This window comes from Lingula anatina, chromosome 8 (assembly GCF_051362555.1).
Source record: "Lingula anatina isolate TDL-2025a chromosome 8, LinAna3.0, whole genome shotgun sequence".
NCBI classification, from domain to species: Eukaryota; Metazoa; Brachiopoda; class Lingulata; order Lingulida; family Lingulidae; genus Lingula; species Lingula anatina.
This window is the reverse complement of record NC_141774.1, coordinates 3,819,192-3,838,844: the sequence shown is the minus strand read 5'-3', so window position 1 is coordinate 3,838,844 and position 19,653 is coordinate 3,819,192. Positions and strand designations below refer to the sequence as shown.

Genomic DNA, 19,653 nt, shown 5'->3' with positions numbered 1-19,653 from the left:
CACACTACATGTTTATGTACGTTGAATTAACAGTCTTAGACATCGCCCAAAGAGGCAGGACTTACTATAGCCCTCAATCTATTGTTAAACGCGATCATTATCTGTTCTCATGCAACCTTAAACAAAACCTAAGCAATAAGATTGTTAAATCAGATAAGTGATGTAAAATCATATAGGAAATTTACGTTAACGACGGAGACTTTCATTCGCAAAGTTAATGAAACAAGACTGGTCCAAGTTAACTGCCCATATTGAATAAATCTTAGGCTGATAAACCTAAAGCCCTCCTTTACTTTGGTAATAGTTAATTAGTAAGCTAGGTTTATTCACATCACTTATGCTGCAAACAACCCATTTTGAACGCAATCGTCATCGCTCCAGAACAACCTGAAATCATTCCTATACAATATTAGGAGATGCACGTCGAGTAAAAGATTCAACACCTGGGTGCCCAGCACTATTATGAAAAGGAAAAATGACTTGATGTTTCATGCACAATCATCATCGAAAGCCTAATATCATTATGCTTCGTGCGCAGTCGATTTTTATCAGAATAAAAAGTGTGTTTTATACAAGCAAAATCTAACTTTCCTTTATAACTGTTACTGAACAGCGAAGAGTTACATACACCCGGTTATAAATTTACAAATGTAATTATGAGGCTAATTTCTCTAATGTGGAATGAAATATTTTGTTGGCTTTCAAATGATAGGACACTCACTTTAATCTTAAAAGAAATTAGTTTATATGCTCGTTCCCCTAACGCGCGTGCAAAAAAGTCCCATCAAATAAACAGATACATATCTGTCTATACTGGCAACTAGTGAAAATCTATCTGTGGCCCTGATAATGGGTAGACTTCACAGCGATTATTAAATCAAAATTTATTTATGAAATTATTTAAAATAATTTATCTTTTATTTAATGATTTTTACCATCTAATTTCTATCTTTTTTATTTGATTCTTAATGTCATCTTATTATTTACTTTATTCTTTAAATAATTTATTTATTTATCAAGCCCGTAGCCAGCAATTTCAAAGGGGGGGGGATCCTTTTCTGACAAAGTGGACCTTTTACCGGAAAATCCCCATGTAATTATGTCAAATTTTACCCAGAGTGAACTTTTTTTCAGCAAAAGGGGGGTCTTTCGAACCTCCCGAACTCCCCCTGACTGCGGGCCTGTTTATTTATTTATTTATTTATTTATTTATTTATTTATTTATTAAGACTTTCTATTATTATCCTTTTACGGATTCGCTCTATTATTTTATATAAAATGTAACTTAATGTAGTATTTGAGGCAACACGTCAGCTTGTAATGTGAAAAAATTGTTTTAATAATGTTTCTTTCTTTGTTATTTCTAAACAGTTATCTATTTTTACACAGGTAGCGATGATGGAAATTTGTGTACGGAGCATCTTTAAACTTTTTGAGACGGGGTGATTTGTTGATCATGCTGATGTACGTTGCTGATACATGTATATCAAATTCAATTTTTGACCACAGAACACTTCATATTGAATAAAATAACTGATACTAAATTAAACTAGCAGTTTTCTTGCAACACTTAATTAATACATGATCTGCTGCGCGTGCCAAGCTAGTGAACAAAAGGATAGGTGGCCACGGGAGTGGCACGCGTTAGCATGGGTTCTAGCATCTTAAAGCTATAATCTTATCGCCGCAACAAACAATAGGCACCTTCTGGCTGATGTATCCTGCTGTTAATTACACCTGGTCACAGCGGATTGTCCCGCTGGCGCTGGACCACAGAAACAGGCGTCATGGGGTTCACTCGCCTAAGGTATTGTGTGTTATTACGTCTAAACTGTTGTGTTTTGGCGTTCGAATTTTGAAGGGATTAGACGGCTCTCCATTGTTTGTCCGCCCCCTTCTATTCATAGGATAGGGATTAAAACGTTTCTGACGTTTTTAAAACGTCGTACAACGGAAACTTAATTTTTATTACTACTGTAATTGCCGATTTACCCCAGTGGTAGGGGGTCTGAGTTTTAAAGTAGGTCACTGCTGTCCATATATGGGTTTGATTGGCAGCTCCACTGTGCAGCTGTGGCTCATTAGCAGACTAGACCAGTGAGCCTTCTCATGACCCTCGCGGGAGGCGATCGATGTCAAAACATAACATTCAACGTGTTACCTTGGTTGTGCGTTTTATTTCTTTCAACTTTGCTTAAACAAATTAAACATGCTTACTTTTGAATATCGTTCTTGTGGCGTTTTCTACACGGAAGTAACTGCGTTTTTTGTTTTGTTTTGTTTTTGCGTTGTTAAGAAGATGATAGAAATGTTTAATTTCCTGGCCAACGTATTTCTGTGATATTCTATTTGCGATGAATTCGGATTTCCTACTTATTGTTCAGAATTGCTTTGCCGATTTAACGTGCAGATTTAAACAATAACTGTTGGTCCAGTATACTATTTTCCGGATTTGAGAAAAGATGTTTTTTGTCTGCCCTCAGTGTCCATCTGGTCAGTTTGTTCAGCGGAAGTTTTAGCTCAGATCCCAGATGTTTTCTTTGAAATATTAATGAGGGTCCAGTATTGATAGTGGGTGGTTAGATAAGACTATATAAATTCGAAACCAAACCTATTTTAAGTCAGTTTACAGCAAATTACTTGACTGAAAACACTATAACGTTATTATCTGAAATGGGAAGAAAAAGGAGAACACCAATGTCTGAGGAGGCGAAGATACGACTGAAAGAGTCGGACAAAGGCTCTTACTATAATCAGCCTAAGGAGTGGTTTCTTTCGGACTCTGAGCAACCGTCTTGTTCCGATACCGCCACTGTCTCAGCATGTACAGAACACGAGGACACGTCCGACGACGAAAGCTACGATCTCGTCGACGTGAAGGGAAGAGGAATTATCGAGTGGGAATTGCTGATTGAAAGTCTGAAAGCTGCCGCGAAATGCGCTAAATGCAATAATCATTCATTAACACTGAAAGAGTGCCCATCTCGCAGGAAAGGACTTGATCAATTTCTTGTGTGGCAATGCCGTGATAGCAAGTGCAACCACTCCACTGAATTTAGAACTTCAGGGTATGCACAGTCAACGCCAAATGTCAACCGCCAGTCAGTGCTCGCTGCTAGAAGTGTAAGGGCATCCCGTACAGGTATGGCAAGACTGTGTGGCTATCTAGATTTGCCAGCACCGGTCAGTGGAAAACCCTGGAGCAGTCACACAAAAAAAAACTCGCTGATGAGACAAAAAAGGTGATGGAGCGTGAGTGTAGTGTGGCTGGCAAAGAACTACGGCAACTCAAACGAGACCTGGGGGAAGAGTCAGAGACTGGTGATGATGATGTGCTGGATGTTGCGGTCAGCGTAGATGGTTCTTGGGCTCATCCTGGTTTTTCTGCGCGACATGGCCTTGTGTCAGTAATCAGCGTGGATACCGGCAAAGTTTTAGACGCCGTGCACCTCAGTCTCGAGTGTAGAGAGTGCAAAAAACGCGAAGAAAGTGGTGACTTGCACAGTACAGATTTCTATCGCTGGTTTTTGGAACATGAGCCAAACTGCACCAAGAACCACGACGGTAGCAGCAAGTCTATGGAAACGCAAGGTGCGTTAACTCTATTTTCACGCTCGCTTGCTCGCCACAACATGCGCTACACAACCTTTCTTGGGGACGGCGATAGTGGTGCATATTTAGCTGTGCAGAAGGCCCAGCCCTACTGACCAAACGTCAGAATAGAGAAAGAAGACTGTGTCGGCCACATTCAAAAAAGGATGGGGACAAGTTTACGCCGGTTACTTGATAACACTAAAGGTAAATATTCATCACCTTACTCAATTGCGACCAAACTTATCTAATAGTTAATGTATTTTTTATGAAAAGTGAATTTCTCATTAAACGTGTTTTTTATTTCGCTTCTTTTTGTCATTTTAAAAACGGCAGGATGTACTTGTTGGAAACCCTGTGCTAATATATACCGTTTTATCTTTGCAGGGTAGAAACTGTCTGATGGCAAAGCACTGAGCGGCAAGGGACGGCTAACACAGAGGCTAGTAAACTCGTTCCAGATCTTTTACGGGATGGGAATCAGGCAAAATAAGGGCGACGTTTTGAGCATGCAAAAATCTACTAGAGCCATTTTGAAGCATTACTCAAGCACGGAGGAAATCCCCCAACACGAAGACTGCCCCCCCCCCCCCCCCCCCCCCCGGGACGAATAGCTGGTGCAAGTACCAACGCGACCTGGTTACTGGAGAGCACACCTACCAGCCGTTGAAAAACCCCATCCCACCTGCAGTTCAAGAAGCAGTCACGCCAGTTATCAACCGCCTGGCAGATTTTGATCTATTAGAAGGTGCAAAGAACTGTAGGACTCAGAATGCCAACGAAAGTTTGCATCACGTTGTTTGGGGCACCTATCTGCCTAAGTCTCACAGGCACAGCTACCATGAGACGGAATTCGGCATCTCTCTGGGAGTAGCGTTTTTCAATGCTGGGGTAACAACTGTGAACACAGCGTTGTTTGGAAGTCTTGGGCTTCATTTTTCAGGCAACTCCACGAAGGCATGGCAGGACGCAGACACAAAAAGGGAACGGCACGCGGATTACAAGAATATGCCAGAAAACAAGGATCGTCGCAAAAAACTGAAGCTTTCCTATGCGCGAAAGATGGACAAGTTGGAATATGCTGAGGGAGAAAGTTATAAATCTGGAGCGTTTGATGGACAGATTAGCGTGCGTAAATGCTCCAAGTGTGGAGAGCCTATGAAAAGTCATAAACGTCGAGAATGTACATAGATAATGTCTGTGAAATACATAAGAAATAGTTTAAACACTGTTGTTTTCAATCAGAATCAATTAATTTATTTTTTTAATATTTTACAATTTTTACACATTATGATGCAATTTATTTATCGTGTTTCTATATTTTGGTCGGTTGTGAACAGCGTTCAGTAAGTCAATAAAGTCAATGTAGATCACGTCTGAATTTTTTTCCGTATATGTTCATATAAAAATGATATACTTTATCATATTTGGGGTATTCCTATTGCAGTTAGAACGTATGTACAAAACATGTCTAAAGAAACAGGCATTGCATCAGCGCGGTCTTCGCCTTTTATGTTCCCAGGGACCAATGCTCTAATCCACTTTAGAATTAATGGGGGCCAAGCATAAAATTCTTCTTCTCTGTTCACCCTCTCTCCTTGTTCGTCTCTTCGTTCCTAGATAGAAGAAATAATGCTACAAAAGTTGATTTGTTCGGCTACTTTATATTTGGATATACTTAATAAAACTGAGCAAGGTAAAATTAGCTACAACTATTCAGCAATTATAGCCTATTATTGTTATAGTTTACGATTAGATAATTATTTTTACGCCGGTAGAGTAAATCATAATGAATTTATAAATTGATTAGCATAACCTTTCTCTCTCTCTCTTTCTCTCACCCGCATTGCAATTGCCCATTTGAGATAATTCAGGTAACGTATCCTCCGAGGACTGTATCCTTTCTTCTTTCTGTCCGAAGAACTACTTTCAATCCCACTCAAAAATTGTTCAGCTTGAAACCTATAACGAAGTGAAATAAATAAATCATTATATAACATGCAGGCGTGTAAAGGAAACCTTTTTAACTGAATTAAGATTATATATAATTAAATGCATTTTCTTTTCGATTTTCGGTTCATTTCTTATGGACGGTTACGGCAACATTGCCAAATTTTAGACTTCCAGTCTTTAGCTGGATATCACTAAAATCACCGTTGACCACGTTTCAGAAGGAAAATGATACGAAAACAATAAATATTTGATTAAATCTTTTTATTAATCGGTCAACATTCCGTTTTATCTAGAAGTCGGTGACTACACTGCTAAGCTACCCGGTACGTACCCCCGAGAGTATATTTCCCGTACTAGATCGCTGCGAAGCCTGTCACATTCTGTGAGTAACGTCCCGCTTTCACTTGCCAAACGAGTATTTTTATCGCTTTTCTTCGATCTTCTTTTCATTTTGAGTTAATTAGTAAGCAATGCCCTTATTTCCGACGATCTACTAAAGCTCTAAAACGCAGACATATAGATGAGGCGTATATGGGCAAAGGCACGCCCCCTAGGTGTCACGTGGTGAAGAAGGCTGACGTCACGACTAACATGGTGGCTTCTGTCGATGCATAGAGGGGACCTCCGGTTGGAAATGTTCAATAATAACGTTGAAAATGCATGAAAGACATAGTGACAGTTACATAGGCAGTGAGTAGAGGGCTGAACCAGTATAATTAACTAAATTTCTCAGCTTGCCAATGCAACTTAGTGATTATATAATGTTGGAATCTCCGGGGAGCACTAAAAGGCTGATTTCTCCGCTTCAGTTTATGGCTTCAAGAGAACGATTTAGACCAGTGTCAAAATTAATTAGAACTCTCAACCGATAAAAGCTGGCATTCATTCGTTAGATCTAAGGTTTGTCTGAAATTATGCGTCTGGGATTTCATAACATCAGCTCCGTTTTCAACTTACGCGTGCTTTAGTTAGGCTAGGGGGTCTCGTTGAACAGGAAAACTGGTTTATTTTGATATACTTTATTCATTGTAACGTATGCATCTACATGAATAGATGAAAATGTACAAAGGAATGCAAATATATATAAATATGAATTATGATCAATAGTGATATTGTATGACTCCTTGTATGAAAAATAGAAAACATATTTGGCAGAGCCCAAATGGCTCTACCTACTCAACTGGTTATGGGTGCAGCACAGTCCCTTTTTTGGAAGGCTAACCATAAATACTTGGCAAGAGCAATAATGTGTTCGTTCTTCTTACCAGTCATTAGTGTTTTAAATTTATCCATTCTGGTAAGGTGCTCAAAGTGACTATGTTGTTTTTTGTATATTGAATAAAGATCATATCGAAGGTCTGACACTAGGTAGGGCATGACACTAGGAAATGGATTTCATCTTCTATTTCACCAGAATGGCACTTTTTGCAAATTCTGTCAGCTTGGGGAATTTTTTCATGTCTACCTGTTTCAATACCTAGGTTGTGTGCACTTATGCGGAATCTGGTTAAAGTGGTGCATTTATCTCTATCTTTAATTGTATCTAAGTATCTTTCCTTCACACATTTGTTCTTGTATTGACAATAAACTTGTAATTTGGACTTGGTGTTGGTTATGTCTCTCTGCCATTCTGTGTTATTCTGTCCCTGATTCTTTCCCTAAACCGCTGGATAAAGTTTTTATCATATCTTTGGCCTAGCCACACATCACCAAGGCCATTCTCAAAAAGTATTTGTCTCACACCTTCGCACCATGACATGTTTTCCTGCTTTATCTCTGTAAGGTTGGATGTGTTTAAAAGTTTGTAATTTTCTATTTCATCTAGGTAGGCCTGTTTCAACAAACTATTATCTTCCGAGTTTAATATTTTTTGCCAAAATTTTATAAGTTGTGTTTGGATTTTAAAGGACACTGGTAGCCTACCAAGTTCTCCTCTGACAGCTTGGTTTGTACTTTTAGAATGAACACCTAGGAGTTCTTTACAAAAGCGTAAATGGATTTTTTCTACCGGAGATTTGTCGGTGATTCTAGAGGAGCCCCAGACTTCAACAGCATATGTAGCCACCGGTATGATCATAGTGTCAAATAATTTTTCTTCAAGTGAGGATGATATACTACTACAGAGTGGCATATAACTTTTCAGACTAAAGAGCGCTTTCTGTGCCCTTTCGTATAAGTTCAGTTGAGCAGCTGTGAAATTACCTGATCTTGTAAAGAGAATACCAAGGTACATGTAACTGGGAACTATTGTTAACTGACTGTTATAGAGAAAAAATTTTTCTTTGCACTGCACCTGGTTGTTCTGTACCTTTCCCTTGCTATTGAAGATAATAATTTTTGTTTTTGAAAGATTTATAGAGAGTCTCCATGTAAAACAGTAAGCTTCAATACGGTTAAGACTGTACTGTAAACCAGAGGCACTAGTTGACAGCAGTACAAGATCGTCCGCATAGAAGAGACCTGTGACGGGTTTGTTGTTTATTATGGGAGAATCGCTTTTGACATCATCAATGAGCTTTAACATATCATCCACAAATATATTAAATAAAAAGGGGCTGAGAGTGTCTCCCTGCTTGACACCTTTCATCGTTGGAAAACAATCAGTTAAGCCACTGGAAGTTTTTACACAAGCTGTAGCCTGATCATACATTGATCGAATGTTGGCATAGAACACTCCCCCTACATTGAGTTTCAGTAATTTATAGAGGAGACCTTTCCTCCATACACTATCAAAAGCTTTACTCATATCTACAAAGCAGGCATATAAACGTTTCCTAGATCTTGTTAACTTTGTGGCTATAGATTTCAGGACAAATAGGTTATTGGAGGTGCTATGTCCTTCCATGAAACCAGTTTGGTTGGGTTGAGGGACACTCTGTTGTGAGCATATCTTTTTCAGTCTTGAAAGCAGAATGGAATTATATAGTTTTCCTACACAACTTGATATAGAGATACTGCAGTAATTGTCTACATTACTGGGATCACCAGATTTATGGAGGGGAACAATGAAACTTTTATTCCATATTTTTGGGTATTGTTTACTCAAAAATACTGCATTGAATAGTTTATGCAGTACCTGTACTATGATTGCCGTACTCGCTTTCAGCATTTCATTGGTGATTCTATCTTCACCCGGAGATTTGCCTGTCCCTAGAGTTTTGATTTGCTTAAGTATTTCAGCCTGTGTTATTTCATGATCTAAACTGTCAAAATTTGCATTTTCAGCCTCTTTAACTGGCAACTGAGACTCAAGCATTTGTTTAAAGGTGTCGTCATATTTGCCTAAGTCAGCGCTGCTGCTGAGTTTTTTAAAATGTTCAAAAAATGTTAGCGGATCAACATGTTCTGTAGAATTTGATTTGTTTTTACTAGTGTTTAGATCTTGTACAGTTTGCCAAAAAGCCTTTGGATCTTTCCCTTCCATATTTTGAAGTTTTTCGAGGAGGCTCGCCTTATATTCATAAGAGGCTTTTTTGCAGGTTCTTTTGTATTTATTTAGGGATTTATAAAAAGTCCCCACCACAACTGGGTCATTTGGGTATTTACTTCTAGATTTTGCTAAAGTTTTTAGTTCTTGTTTCATTTCTAGCAGAGATTTTGTGTACCACACTTTTTTTCTTACTGGCCGTTTCCTTTTCAATTGCCTAGTGCAACAGAGTGATTTGTCTGCTGCAGATTTCATTATGGCGTTAAATCTAGTTACTAATGTTTCAGGGTTACTGGTTTCATAAAATTTTGAGATCAGTTGTTGGCTTTCTATGCTGGAGAGCGCACTTAAAAATTTTTCACCTGAGTCTTTTGACCACCTATATTTTGATGGTATAGGATGTGCGTTGCTTGTATGTGAATTTTTCTGGGTAATATGACAGGGTAAGATGTATTGAAGTAGGCAATGATCTGAGTAGGGGGTCAGGTCCTCTACTTTAAAGAACAAAATACTTCTAGCAAGTTCGGAGCTACACACCACATAATCTACTGTGCTGCACCCATTAGGCTGGTAACTAGTGTACCTTCCTACCAGATCTCCTATTTTTGTTCCGTTTAAAATTCTCACATTACAAGTTTTGCATAAGTCCAGAAGTTTCTTTCCAAAATCGTTCACCTTGTGAGGGTCCATATTGTTTCTAAAACCTGGTAAATCACAGGAGTAAAACCCATTAGCTATGGGTATATGATTAACAGAGTCCTCCTGCACAAAGTCTGGGTGAACATTTGTATAGGCATTAAAATCGCCTTGAACAATCACATGAGAACTGTTGGCAACTTGAGTTATTTCCTCGTGGAGAGAGTCAAACATGTCTACATTGGTGCGTACACTATAGCTAGAGTTTGCTGGACTGATATATACAGTAAGTAGAGTGATATCCTTGCACGTATGAAAAAAAGACTTTTTAAGTTTAATACTAAGGATGTTTTCACTTCTACATTTTAGTTTTTCTATACCAGCACTAATGCACTTTTTAACAAAAACTAAAATTCCACCCGAGTTTCGGCGCGCAGAGTTTGGCTTTGACTTTCTATAGCTATGGAACATAATATATCCAGGAAGAGATGGGAAATGTGTTTGATCAGTCCAAGTTTCAGTAAGAGCTAGTAAATCGTAGCGTGAAATATAATTGACGAAATCGGGGTCCTGGAGTTTCTGTCCCAGACCCTGTACATTCCAACACCCTATTTGTAGACTTTCCAACGAAGCTGTCTTTTTCATTTTGTCTTTTTTCTGAATAGATAACATACCCGGCGTCTCATTGACTAGTTTCTATCCTTGTAGTATCCAACTGAATATAAATGTGATCCCGTATGACACAACTTGTGTGTATGTGACCTATACTCGTTGACACGCTGAGACATCCTTGGCATTTTTTTTATATCTCAGCTAATTTAACACATATCGCTAATTTGAGGCGCATTTTTGTTGATCCCAGTGAGGGCTCACGAGTCAAGCTGTCTACACATGTCCATTTGTAGTGGACTTCTAGTTTTTAAGGTGTAAAGATCATGTTGAGAACACCTATTAAGCATTATATCTCATTACGTAACAATTACATAATAAAATAAGGATATGAAATGAAAAGCAGTTGAAATAAGCTTTCTATTGATATGTAACATGTTGGTATATCTTGGTCGGTTTAGAAGATAGCTACCCCTGTTATCTACATCCTTAATCTAAAATGCCTATTTACCTAGAAAACCTGTTGAGGGTGGCATAGTGGTGTGGCGATTTAAGAGGATGAAATAGCAGAAGCACAAATAAACTAGAACGCCATTTATTTTCAGCAACCTTAAGAACAAGGTATGGTGAGATATATCATACTATAACCAATATGATAGCACACCTACCGCATTGTAACAATCTTAACACCCCCACCTGATATCATATTACAAATAGAAAAGCACTCCGAGAGCGCAAACCTCCGCCAAGGCAGCAAAGTCTCCACCCAATGCCGTTTCACCCCTAAATTTTCATTCTATAATGATTTTTTTATTATTATTATTGATTACTAATTAATTAATAATCCGTATCACCACCAAAAATCATCTGTTCCTTGGCCCACTGCTGGCAGTTCCTGAAAATTTCATCAAAATGGGTCCAAAGCTTTTTTCTGTAATGTTGCTAACAGACAGACAGATAGACAGACAAACTAACGGTACCAAAAACATAACATCCTTGTCGGGGGTAATAACACTAGCTGATAAGCGTCACATCAAGCATTAAACCATGATAAGAGATTAGTAAATAGTAATATTTTAAAAAAGAAAAACGCAGAACTGAGTGGGAATCGAACTCATCTCGCCCTATTTTCCTTATATATATACAGGTAGACTTGACATTTATTATAGGATATTTCAGTTTCAAAGGTATACCTAGGTAAAATGCATTCTTTTTAAAAAAAACTCAGATCTCATGAGAAGTGTGTAGTCAGGTGTGTCGCTACCAATTAACTGACTACCATGTCTGTTACACTGCTGCATTGTGTAATATGCAGTGATTTAATTGGGTAGTGCTCCTTTGGGCTAGTCAGAACTTGGCTTTGGAGAAGCATGGTTCTGTCATTTAAGTAGCCATATGTCGGCAACTACTGCATAACAGAATTTTAAATTTTTTGCATGCAAGCGGTCGGTTTTGCAGTTCGTAAAATGAATTAAGCAGTGTTTTAAATGGTTGTAAACCTGTGCCAGATAGGACATGCATTGCAACTAATCAAAACCACCCAGTCGGTTCAGAATGAGGGGCAAATTGTCACCAAAACGCGTTTTACAAAGCTCTTAGCGAACACCAAACTGGTGTCAACAGGTTAGGATACAGGCGACCTCTGAGGAAGCTACTGTAAACAGCAAACAATCGTCGCCCGTTTTTTCTAATAAATTGGGGACTTGTATTATTTTTATTCCTGTTACACCTATGACAGTAAACACTTGACTATCATTTGATAGGGAGCACATTAGGACTAATTTTCGGTTGCACGAAGAGATTGCCGGTGTAGCAGTATAATTCAAATCCACCAGGAACCGAGGTCCTGGTAACGTTTATCCGTAGAACGACAGGTCCTGGTAACGTTTATCCGTAGAACCACCTGTACCATTACTTGGGATTAGTAGTCCTACTGGGACTTGGCTTCCTGGCTCATAATTATGGTAGGTAGGACTTGTATTCTTTTTATACCTGTTACACCTATGACAGTAATGTAGGTCCGGTCATTTGAAAGTCCTATCTTTATGCAATAATACGATTAAATAACATTATTATAAGTGTATATGGTAATCCTTCTTTAAGACAAAAAATAGACGGTTTGCAACTTCAGCTCGTCTGTGTAGTGGTCAGCGTGCAAGTCCATAAAGTAAGTATTGATGAATCGGCTTGTAACACCCTTTGGTTCGAGCCCTACCCTTGCCATGACCCCACCCCACTCCTCCCGTATTACTTGTCGTTTTATATGTCTGGTGTTTTACTGTCTATAAATTCCATGATCACTACACGAACAGTACACTAACAGTAGTTCTTCAGTGTTTTTTTTTAAGCGTTAAAGCGCCAATATAGCAAATGAATATTACAAAACATCATATATATTATAATATAAATATATTGCATTTTTCGATTTCTGAACTGTCTTGATTTGTCTAAAATCATCGGCCATACTATCTAAGAGAAACTTTCCATTTGAGAAAAATCAATTTGAGAACGGAGATCCCGTGTTTCGTGAAAAGTGATTTTTTCCTCATCTGAAGAAGAGATGCCTCGGATGGTACCTTATATTGTTAAAATATCGGGCAAAACAGGCTTATACATGTTGTGCGCGGGGGAAGTACGCCAAAAGCATGCGATAACACATAAAAGAAGGGACATGAACGAAAAAGCATTATTTCTGTCTCTGATGTCAAGTTTTAAAAACTGCCTAAAAAGACAACAAAGAGCAAGAGGGGGAGATGGGGAGAGGGGACAAGCCAGGTATGATTTTATACCCTCCCAAAACATCTCAATGCGTAAGATTCCCGTGCAAAGGACAAGCAACAACCGTAAGACTGCCCTACGTCTACTTGTTGTGTTCTGGTCCAAATAAGAACACTCCTCTAGGAAGCTTTTTCATGAATTTTTCAATTGTTTACTTGTGTCACCTTCAATATGTTCTTCAAATTGTTTGTATAATTCTACCGTATTTCAATACCAGGACAAGTGCGGTGTACGTGGCAGTTACATTCATATCCTTTAAAGCATAGACCCCAACTTGAGTTGCGATAAAATGTTAGACGTTCGGCTTTAAATTTAAAAAAGACTACGCGGATGCATTTCACATGTTGTTTAGTTGTATATATTCTTGTTTTTTAGGTGGACAAATGGATACTTCAACAGTATTATTGACCCCAGTCCGTTAGAAAATCGCTTAAGCTTCACAACAATCGACCCAGAGTTGTTCAGTTATGGCAGCTATACCGCTATTATTTTAACGGAGAGAGGGTCATATGACGCAGCAGTTGAAGACGCCCTAGCTGTTGAATTTGAATGTATACCTCCTTGAGCCTCAACAGCGAAATGTGAAAAAACGTGCATGCAAACATACGACGCGTTTTATGATATATTCACAGTTATTTTACTTTTATGTCTGTTCCATCCCAGTGTACTTCAAACTTTCATTGTCCCATTCGCAACAAGAAAGAATTGGCAACAGAGAATATCGATTGTTCGAGATTTGGCCAAACAAGGTCGCTTTTATTTTGTAACCCCTCTATCTTAATCATTTTAACAATATTATTATTGATACAAAGTAACATACACACGACAGAAAAACATCAATTTTACGACAAATTTTGACGGCCAACACATATGAAACTATTTCAATAAACAGATTGTCATATATGTTGTTCTGTTTGAAAACTCAATATATTTTCTTATGTATTTGCGACCCCCCCCCCCCCCCCCAGACTGCAACGTGCCGGTATGTTGTTATGACGATCGAGGCACATTATACCAACAACACACTAAGCATTGACTTTTTTATTTATAACCGCCCATTCCTATACTACCTGTATGGTTGATGCCAGCACATACCTACATGCGTGTCGTGTTTTACATGCATCAATAGCCTCTGTTGCGTAATACCCTTTATCCCTTTTTGGAGCCTCGATTTGAAGTTGGCAGGGGTGGCCATATTGGATTTTCGAAAATTGCAGAGGCTGTCTGTTAACTCGACTAGGCTTCATCCCTGGTTTGATATAAGCATTTATACCGACAGTAGTTCTTTTGGATAGTGAACAATGTCGTGAATACTGGACACGGTCAGCAAGGATTTCTGTGAAGTCACCAGTAAACCTGGTGAACAAGTTGGATGTAATAACGACAATGATTTCAAGTTTCATACTCAGACTAACGCGGTAGGCAGGACATATAGGACACTACTAGTAAAACTGTCATGTGGTTTGTTGTAAGCAGCTTGGCGTGGCGTTTATTTGTATTTTAATCGCGATTTAGTACTGTCAGTAACGGGGTATATGTACATCTTGTGGAACAAAATGCATGGCATCATGAGGGTTTATTGAATGTCAACACTGTACTCATAACAATTGTTTCTTACCCGACTTAGATGTACTCCTGATGTTACATAAGCATTAGGAGCAATTACAAGCATCAGTGATAATTCACATCGATAAAGCTTAAAGGGATATTAACTCTTCTTATGATATATATATTTCACAATAAAAACATTGTGAATAACTCATAGAAATATAATATATTCTGTTTTACCACAAAAAAACCGCAGTTATAGCTATTATTCTGATATCTGAGCTTGTCTTTAGACCACGTGACCTCCATTGATGGCTATACTCTTTACTGGCTTACTCTACCAAGCTTTTTAGAAAAAAACCAGGGACTAACTTTGAATGTAAAAATGGATTCATTAACCATTGGTAAGTATGGGAAAATTGTTGTTTACTCCAGGAAAATTCATTTTTTGGCCGAAACGAAGAGTTATTATCCTTTTAAGGATACGACGTACATGTGCAGTCAACTATAAAGATGTCTACGAGTATAGTGTTTTGATAAGATTAAGGATTATATCTAAAATATAACACAGATGAATATGATATTATTGAATCCATGTGTCATAGATTGTTATGTAATCTAACGATATCTATTTTAGAGCCATACTTTCATAACGGATCTGATTTGGTAGAAAGTTTATATAAGGAGAGCATCGCTTACAATTTATTTTATAATATGTATTAGCAACAGTAGCTGTACGAGCTATCCCGTTTTTAATCTCAGGGATGAGCCGAATAACATTCCTGTATTCATTCAAATTGCTTGGAACAATTCACATTTTTAAATGGAAATTAAAAAGTTATGTATGCGAGTGAGTTTTCTAAAAAGAATGTTAGCATCTCTTTAGATTATGGAGTAGGATAACCTCCGCATGTAAGAGAGGTAAAAGTTTCTGCTGACGGCCAAGTACTTGTAACGCGCCTGGATTTTTTATTCTTAAGTAATGTAAAAGTAACGTCAATACAAACGTTAATGAACATCACCGATTCGCTTTATTATTTCACATTTCAGATACAGATGTAGGTCAGATTAATTTGTATTTTTAGTGACGTCACAATTGACGGTTTCCACTTTTATTATAAATGTGTGTGAGCCATTAGCTTTCAGTGGCGCCAGACCAAATTAAAATGTTGCTTGACGAACATGGTAGACGGCAATGTTTTCCATTTTTTTTCTTTTCGGCAATTGACCTCAAGAAACCCCTCAATGTTATTTTTTTATGTTCCAAAATTGCCCACAGTGTGAAACTATATTAAACAAAGCACCAAACAACAGATCCAAAATTAAGTAGTTACATGCTATGCCAGTTTAACAAAATTAAAATCCGCCCTCTTGATCTGTTCACAGAGAGCCCTCACTCGTTCATCAACTTGTCAATTTTGTCTGGCGAGCAAACTTTTTTATTCATCATACGTATGTATGTATTTTTCTGTAAGTTTTTTCGATGTCTTCTTTTCTAAAGTAAATTAATGACTCTTTTCTAAAAATTAATGACTGTAGTCGTAACATCGACTGTTTTGCATGTTTTATTGCTCATAAAATAATGTGTGGTTATTTTTGCTAGGCATATTTTGCATTAAAATGTAAAATATTAGCTATCGTTTTCATTGTCAACAATTTTGTAACCCGTTTGTTAGCTGGTGTATTTAAAGTGTGAATAAATTTGTAAAATATTTATTTTTGCGTTGTGAGTGATTGTAATGATACTATTCCGACGGTTTTTCTGAATTGTACCAGTTTTTGCAAACATCATAAGAAATCTTTTGAAATTGAATGTTCTTCTCCAGAAGTTGACAAAAGTTAGTAGCAGACTCCAATTTACTCTTATTACCAATGCAAAATTCACTTAACATTTTTTGTAATAACATAGAGAGGGTCCAAGTCATAATTTTGGTCACGGGGTGAAGAGATGAATCGGTAACGTTACTTTTTGGGAAATACCAAAATGATGCAGGGATCTAGTCCCTGGGGTGATACTTTGTCAAAATATAAAAACAAATAATGTCCCAAATTATAAAGAGAAAATCCAAGTTTTAGGGTGGGTGGTTGGGTGAATAGAAGAATCGGTAACGTGCTAGACTGAGAACCACAAGATGACAGGATCGAGTCCCAGAAATCCTATATTTTAAACTTTATTTTGTGAAGTAATAAAAGAGCGTTACACTCAGATAGCAATAAAGGTTTGTTCCGAAGCACCCGCGGTTCTCTGTTGCAATAGCTCAGTCGGTATGACAGCCGACTCCAAACGTATAAGGTAGAAATGAAGGGTTCACAACTCTTTGACTGGTCATTTCTTTTTATTAAATTTGAAGTTGAACAAATGCTTTTTCAACAGTTCTATCCCCAAAATCTTAATTAACTCGAACATTTAAATTCAATATTGTGTTTTTTAGCTTATATAAGACTTATTCAATCATTTGGATAAAATTGATACAGTCTTTTGAAAAACAAAGCGTCGGACAAGTATAAATCAGAATATATTTTACACAATGCGGTGGAAATAATTTTCTTTTTCCTGCAACCAATTATCATTCTACAAAACTACTTGGAAATAGATTCGGATTTCTTAACCAGACAATCAAATAATATTAAGCCATTAATGTTTGCAGTCATCCGTGTGTTCCTCGGGCTACCTATCCTCTAATTTCAATCAGAATCATTAATGGGCTTGGTGACATTAAGTGATATATACAATACGAGTCGCCGAGCTGTACGTGAAATATTACAAGTGTATTGGCGAGCCGCAGGCGAGACAATACACGAGTAATTTTCACGTACAGCTCGGCGACGAGTGTTGTATCTGGCTTAAACCACGGCCTCTGATTGGCTACTACACTAGTAGTGCAACAGACCGTGGAACGCACTCGTACATGACGTGCTTGTATGTCGAATACAGCACGATCGAGTCTTTTGTTCTACGCGTTAGCCGTGGTTTAACTTAGAAATGTCAAGTACGTGTGAAACTTCAGATTCCATGCTTATTGCTTATTGCTGAAAGAAAAGTGTGAACGCTTCTCTGGCATAAGTTGTAACGCAGCATTTTTCGTACAGTTCGTATGTGAATACACCAATTATTTCTCAGTTGAATCCAACATGTGTAGATGAATGAACCTCCAATGAACAGTTTTACTCCAGCTAGGCCATTGTTACCAGACAATTACGCGTTAGAACTGTTATCGCATCATCCCGCAGCAGATACCTCCGTAGTCCGTTGCTTGTGATGGAAGCTGAAATTCAACAGAAAAAAGTATTTAATTATAAACTTGGCAATATAATTACAGTGCCATAATATATATTTATATATGCTCTATATCATAAATATTAATAATTATCCCCAAAAACCACCGGTTGAACAGCGCACACAACAGTATACTTACACATCGATTACCCGGTGTCCGAATATTATAATTATAACCTTCCACTCCTACTACTATGAGAGGGGCCAGAGCATACTTATACTTGTGCGTCTCGATTTTGAATTCTCCACCATCGGCATGTTCTAGATTGTACTATACATGCAAGGCTCAACTCACAGTGACAATTCTGAACAAAAGAGGGCGTCCACCATCATCAATCTAAATATGTGCTAGTAAATTTCATTAGAAGCAAAATACATATAAGAAATAATTATTCACAGTCTACATTGTGTAAACTTAAGCCAGCAGTCGCAAAGAGGTATCATACGATGTGCATCACACGCCCAGGATCGATGCAATGCTTTGTGCAACGTACATGTACGAGACCCGTAGCCAGGGGGTTCTGTTTTTCTGAAAAGAGTGCCCCTTTTACCACGAAACAGTCATGTACGGAGATAAACGTTACCCAGGGGCAACATTTTTTTCCAGCAAAAAGAGGGATCTTTCGACACCCCCAACCCCCCACCCCTACCCCTCCCCCGGCTCCGGCCTGAATTTGTCTGATTAAGGACCCAGATACAAAAAGAGAGTGACGCTAGTTCATAACGGATCCCAGTCTTCAAAGGCCGAGGAAGCGGCGGTTACGGAAAAGGCCGAACCTATCCGGAGGAACAAAATGTTTAGTGTTGAGGTCACTGTGAAACACAAATGGCCACACACCAAACTGTATATGAAACATGTACTTACGTGTGTAACGTTATGGTATACTGTATGTAGCAATTTTGAGCAGGTTATGCTGAACATGTCCAAGCACTTCCCCAGTATATCCCCAGGCAACGCCTTCCCATGTCAACATAACACGTGTCACCATACATGTATATACAAGTACCTGTAGCCTCCTAAACACATGTCACCAAGCACACATCTAGTTGACCTATATCCCTGTCTGTCAACAATCAGCATCTCTATGGCAATCAGAGAGAAATGACCGTCAAGTAATATAAACTCCGCTGACAGTAATAGAAACTCCGCTGACAGAGTTTGGAGAGTGAAAACTCGTGTCGTAACAAAGGATCGCCATATTCTTGAACATGTTAAATGTTCCCGTTGTTATTAAACTCTGCAGCATAAAATCTGACACAGTGCTAATGGCGTGAAGCAGTAGACAACGCTAATTTCCACGCCTCACAAAGACACAAAATAGCCATGGATTGTGTTAGTGAAGACAAATGTAGCTTCTCTGAGTTTTATTGAGTGGAATACAGGTGCCATTTTAGATGAGGTAATTGTTTTTTTTTTTTTATTGTAATCATCTTTCTAACTTGAAGAATGCTAAAAATGAAATACTTTTTTGTGCTAATTATTTACCTCAAATTTCAAAAAAAAAATTCGGCCATAAGGTAATGTTAAAATTAGTTTGATAGTGTTTTTACTGATTTGGATCATCCAAGTTATATTGGTTACATGTAGTGTTTTTGTATTACTAAAAATGCATTATCTTGTTTTTGTAAAACATAATAAGCCACATGGCGTTTAAGCAGACCTCTTCCACGAGCAGACCAAGTGTATTTTGAAATCTGACACCGGTTTAAGACCAAACAAACAATACGAATATTACATAAAAATTTTAGTATTAATTTCACAATTCTTCTAAAAATGGCAGCCAATGGAAAATAGATATGAACTTTCTGACAAATGGACTAAAAACACAAATGA

At 38.0% G+C, this 19,653-nt stretch overlaps 2 protein-coding genes across 2 annotated transcripts; one reads left to right on the top strand and one right to left on the bottom strand.

Annotated features, from left to right (window-relative positions):
- Positions 1 to 1,983: 1,983 nt before the first annotated feature.
- Positions 1,984 to 4,172, top strand: LOC147760197 (uncharacterized). The gene is made up of 2 exons (XM_086994329.1): positions 1,984 to 3,798; positions 3,979 to 4,172. Exon 1 carries the CDS (start codon positions 3,246 to 3,248, stop codon positions 3,705 to 3,707), a length of 462 nt encoding a protein of 153 aa, XP_086850455.1. The 5' UTR covers positions 1,984 to 3,245; the 3' UTR covers positions 3,708 to 3,798; positions 3,979 to 4,172.
- A 676-nt stretch (positions 4,173 to 4,848) lies between these two features.
- Positions 4,849 to 6,533, bottom strand: LOC147760196 (uncharacterized). Its single transcript, XM_086994328.1, has 3 exons — positions 5,876 to 6,533; positions 5,433 to 5,553; positions 4,849 to 5,207 (listed from the first exon to the last, which is right to left on the bottom strand). The coding sequence occupies exons 1-3, from the start codon at positions 5,992 to 5,994 to the stop codon at positions 5,013 to 5,015; spliced, it is 435 nt and encodes a 144-aa protein (XP_086850454.1). The 5' UTR covers positions 5,995 to 6,533; the 3' UTR covers positions 4,849 to 5,012.
- Positions 6,534 to 19,653: the final 13,120 nt, after the last annotated feature.

Excerpts from the sequence above, each read along its gene's own strand:
- LOC147760196 (XM_086994328.1), bottom strand. The coding sequence starts at position 5,994 with ATGAAAAGAAGATCGAAGAAAAGCGATAAAAATACTCGTTTGGCAAGT. Across the intron at positions 5,554-5,875 it reads CGGGAAATATACTCTCGGGG|GTTTCAAGCTGAACAATTTT; the intron begins GTACGTACCGGG and ends ACTTCGTTATAG. Across the intron at positions 5,208-5,432 it reads AATGGGCAATTGCAATGCGG|GAACGAAGAGACGAACAAGG; the intron begins GTGAGAGAAAGA and ends TCTTCTATCTAG.
- LOC147760197 (XM_086994329.1), top strand. The coding sequence starts at position 3,246 with ATGGAGCGTGAGTGTAGTGTGGCTGGCAAAGAACTACGGCAACTCAAA.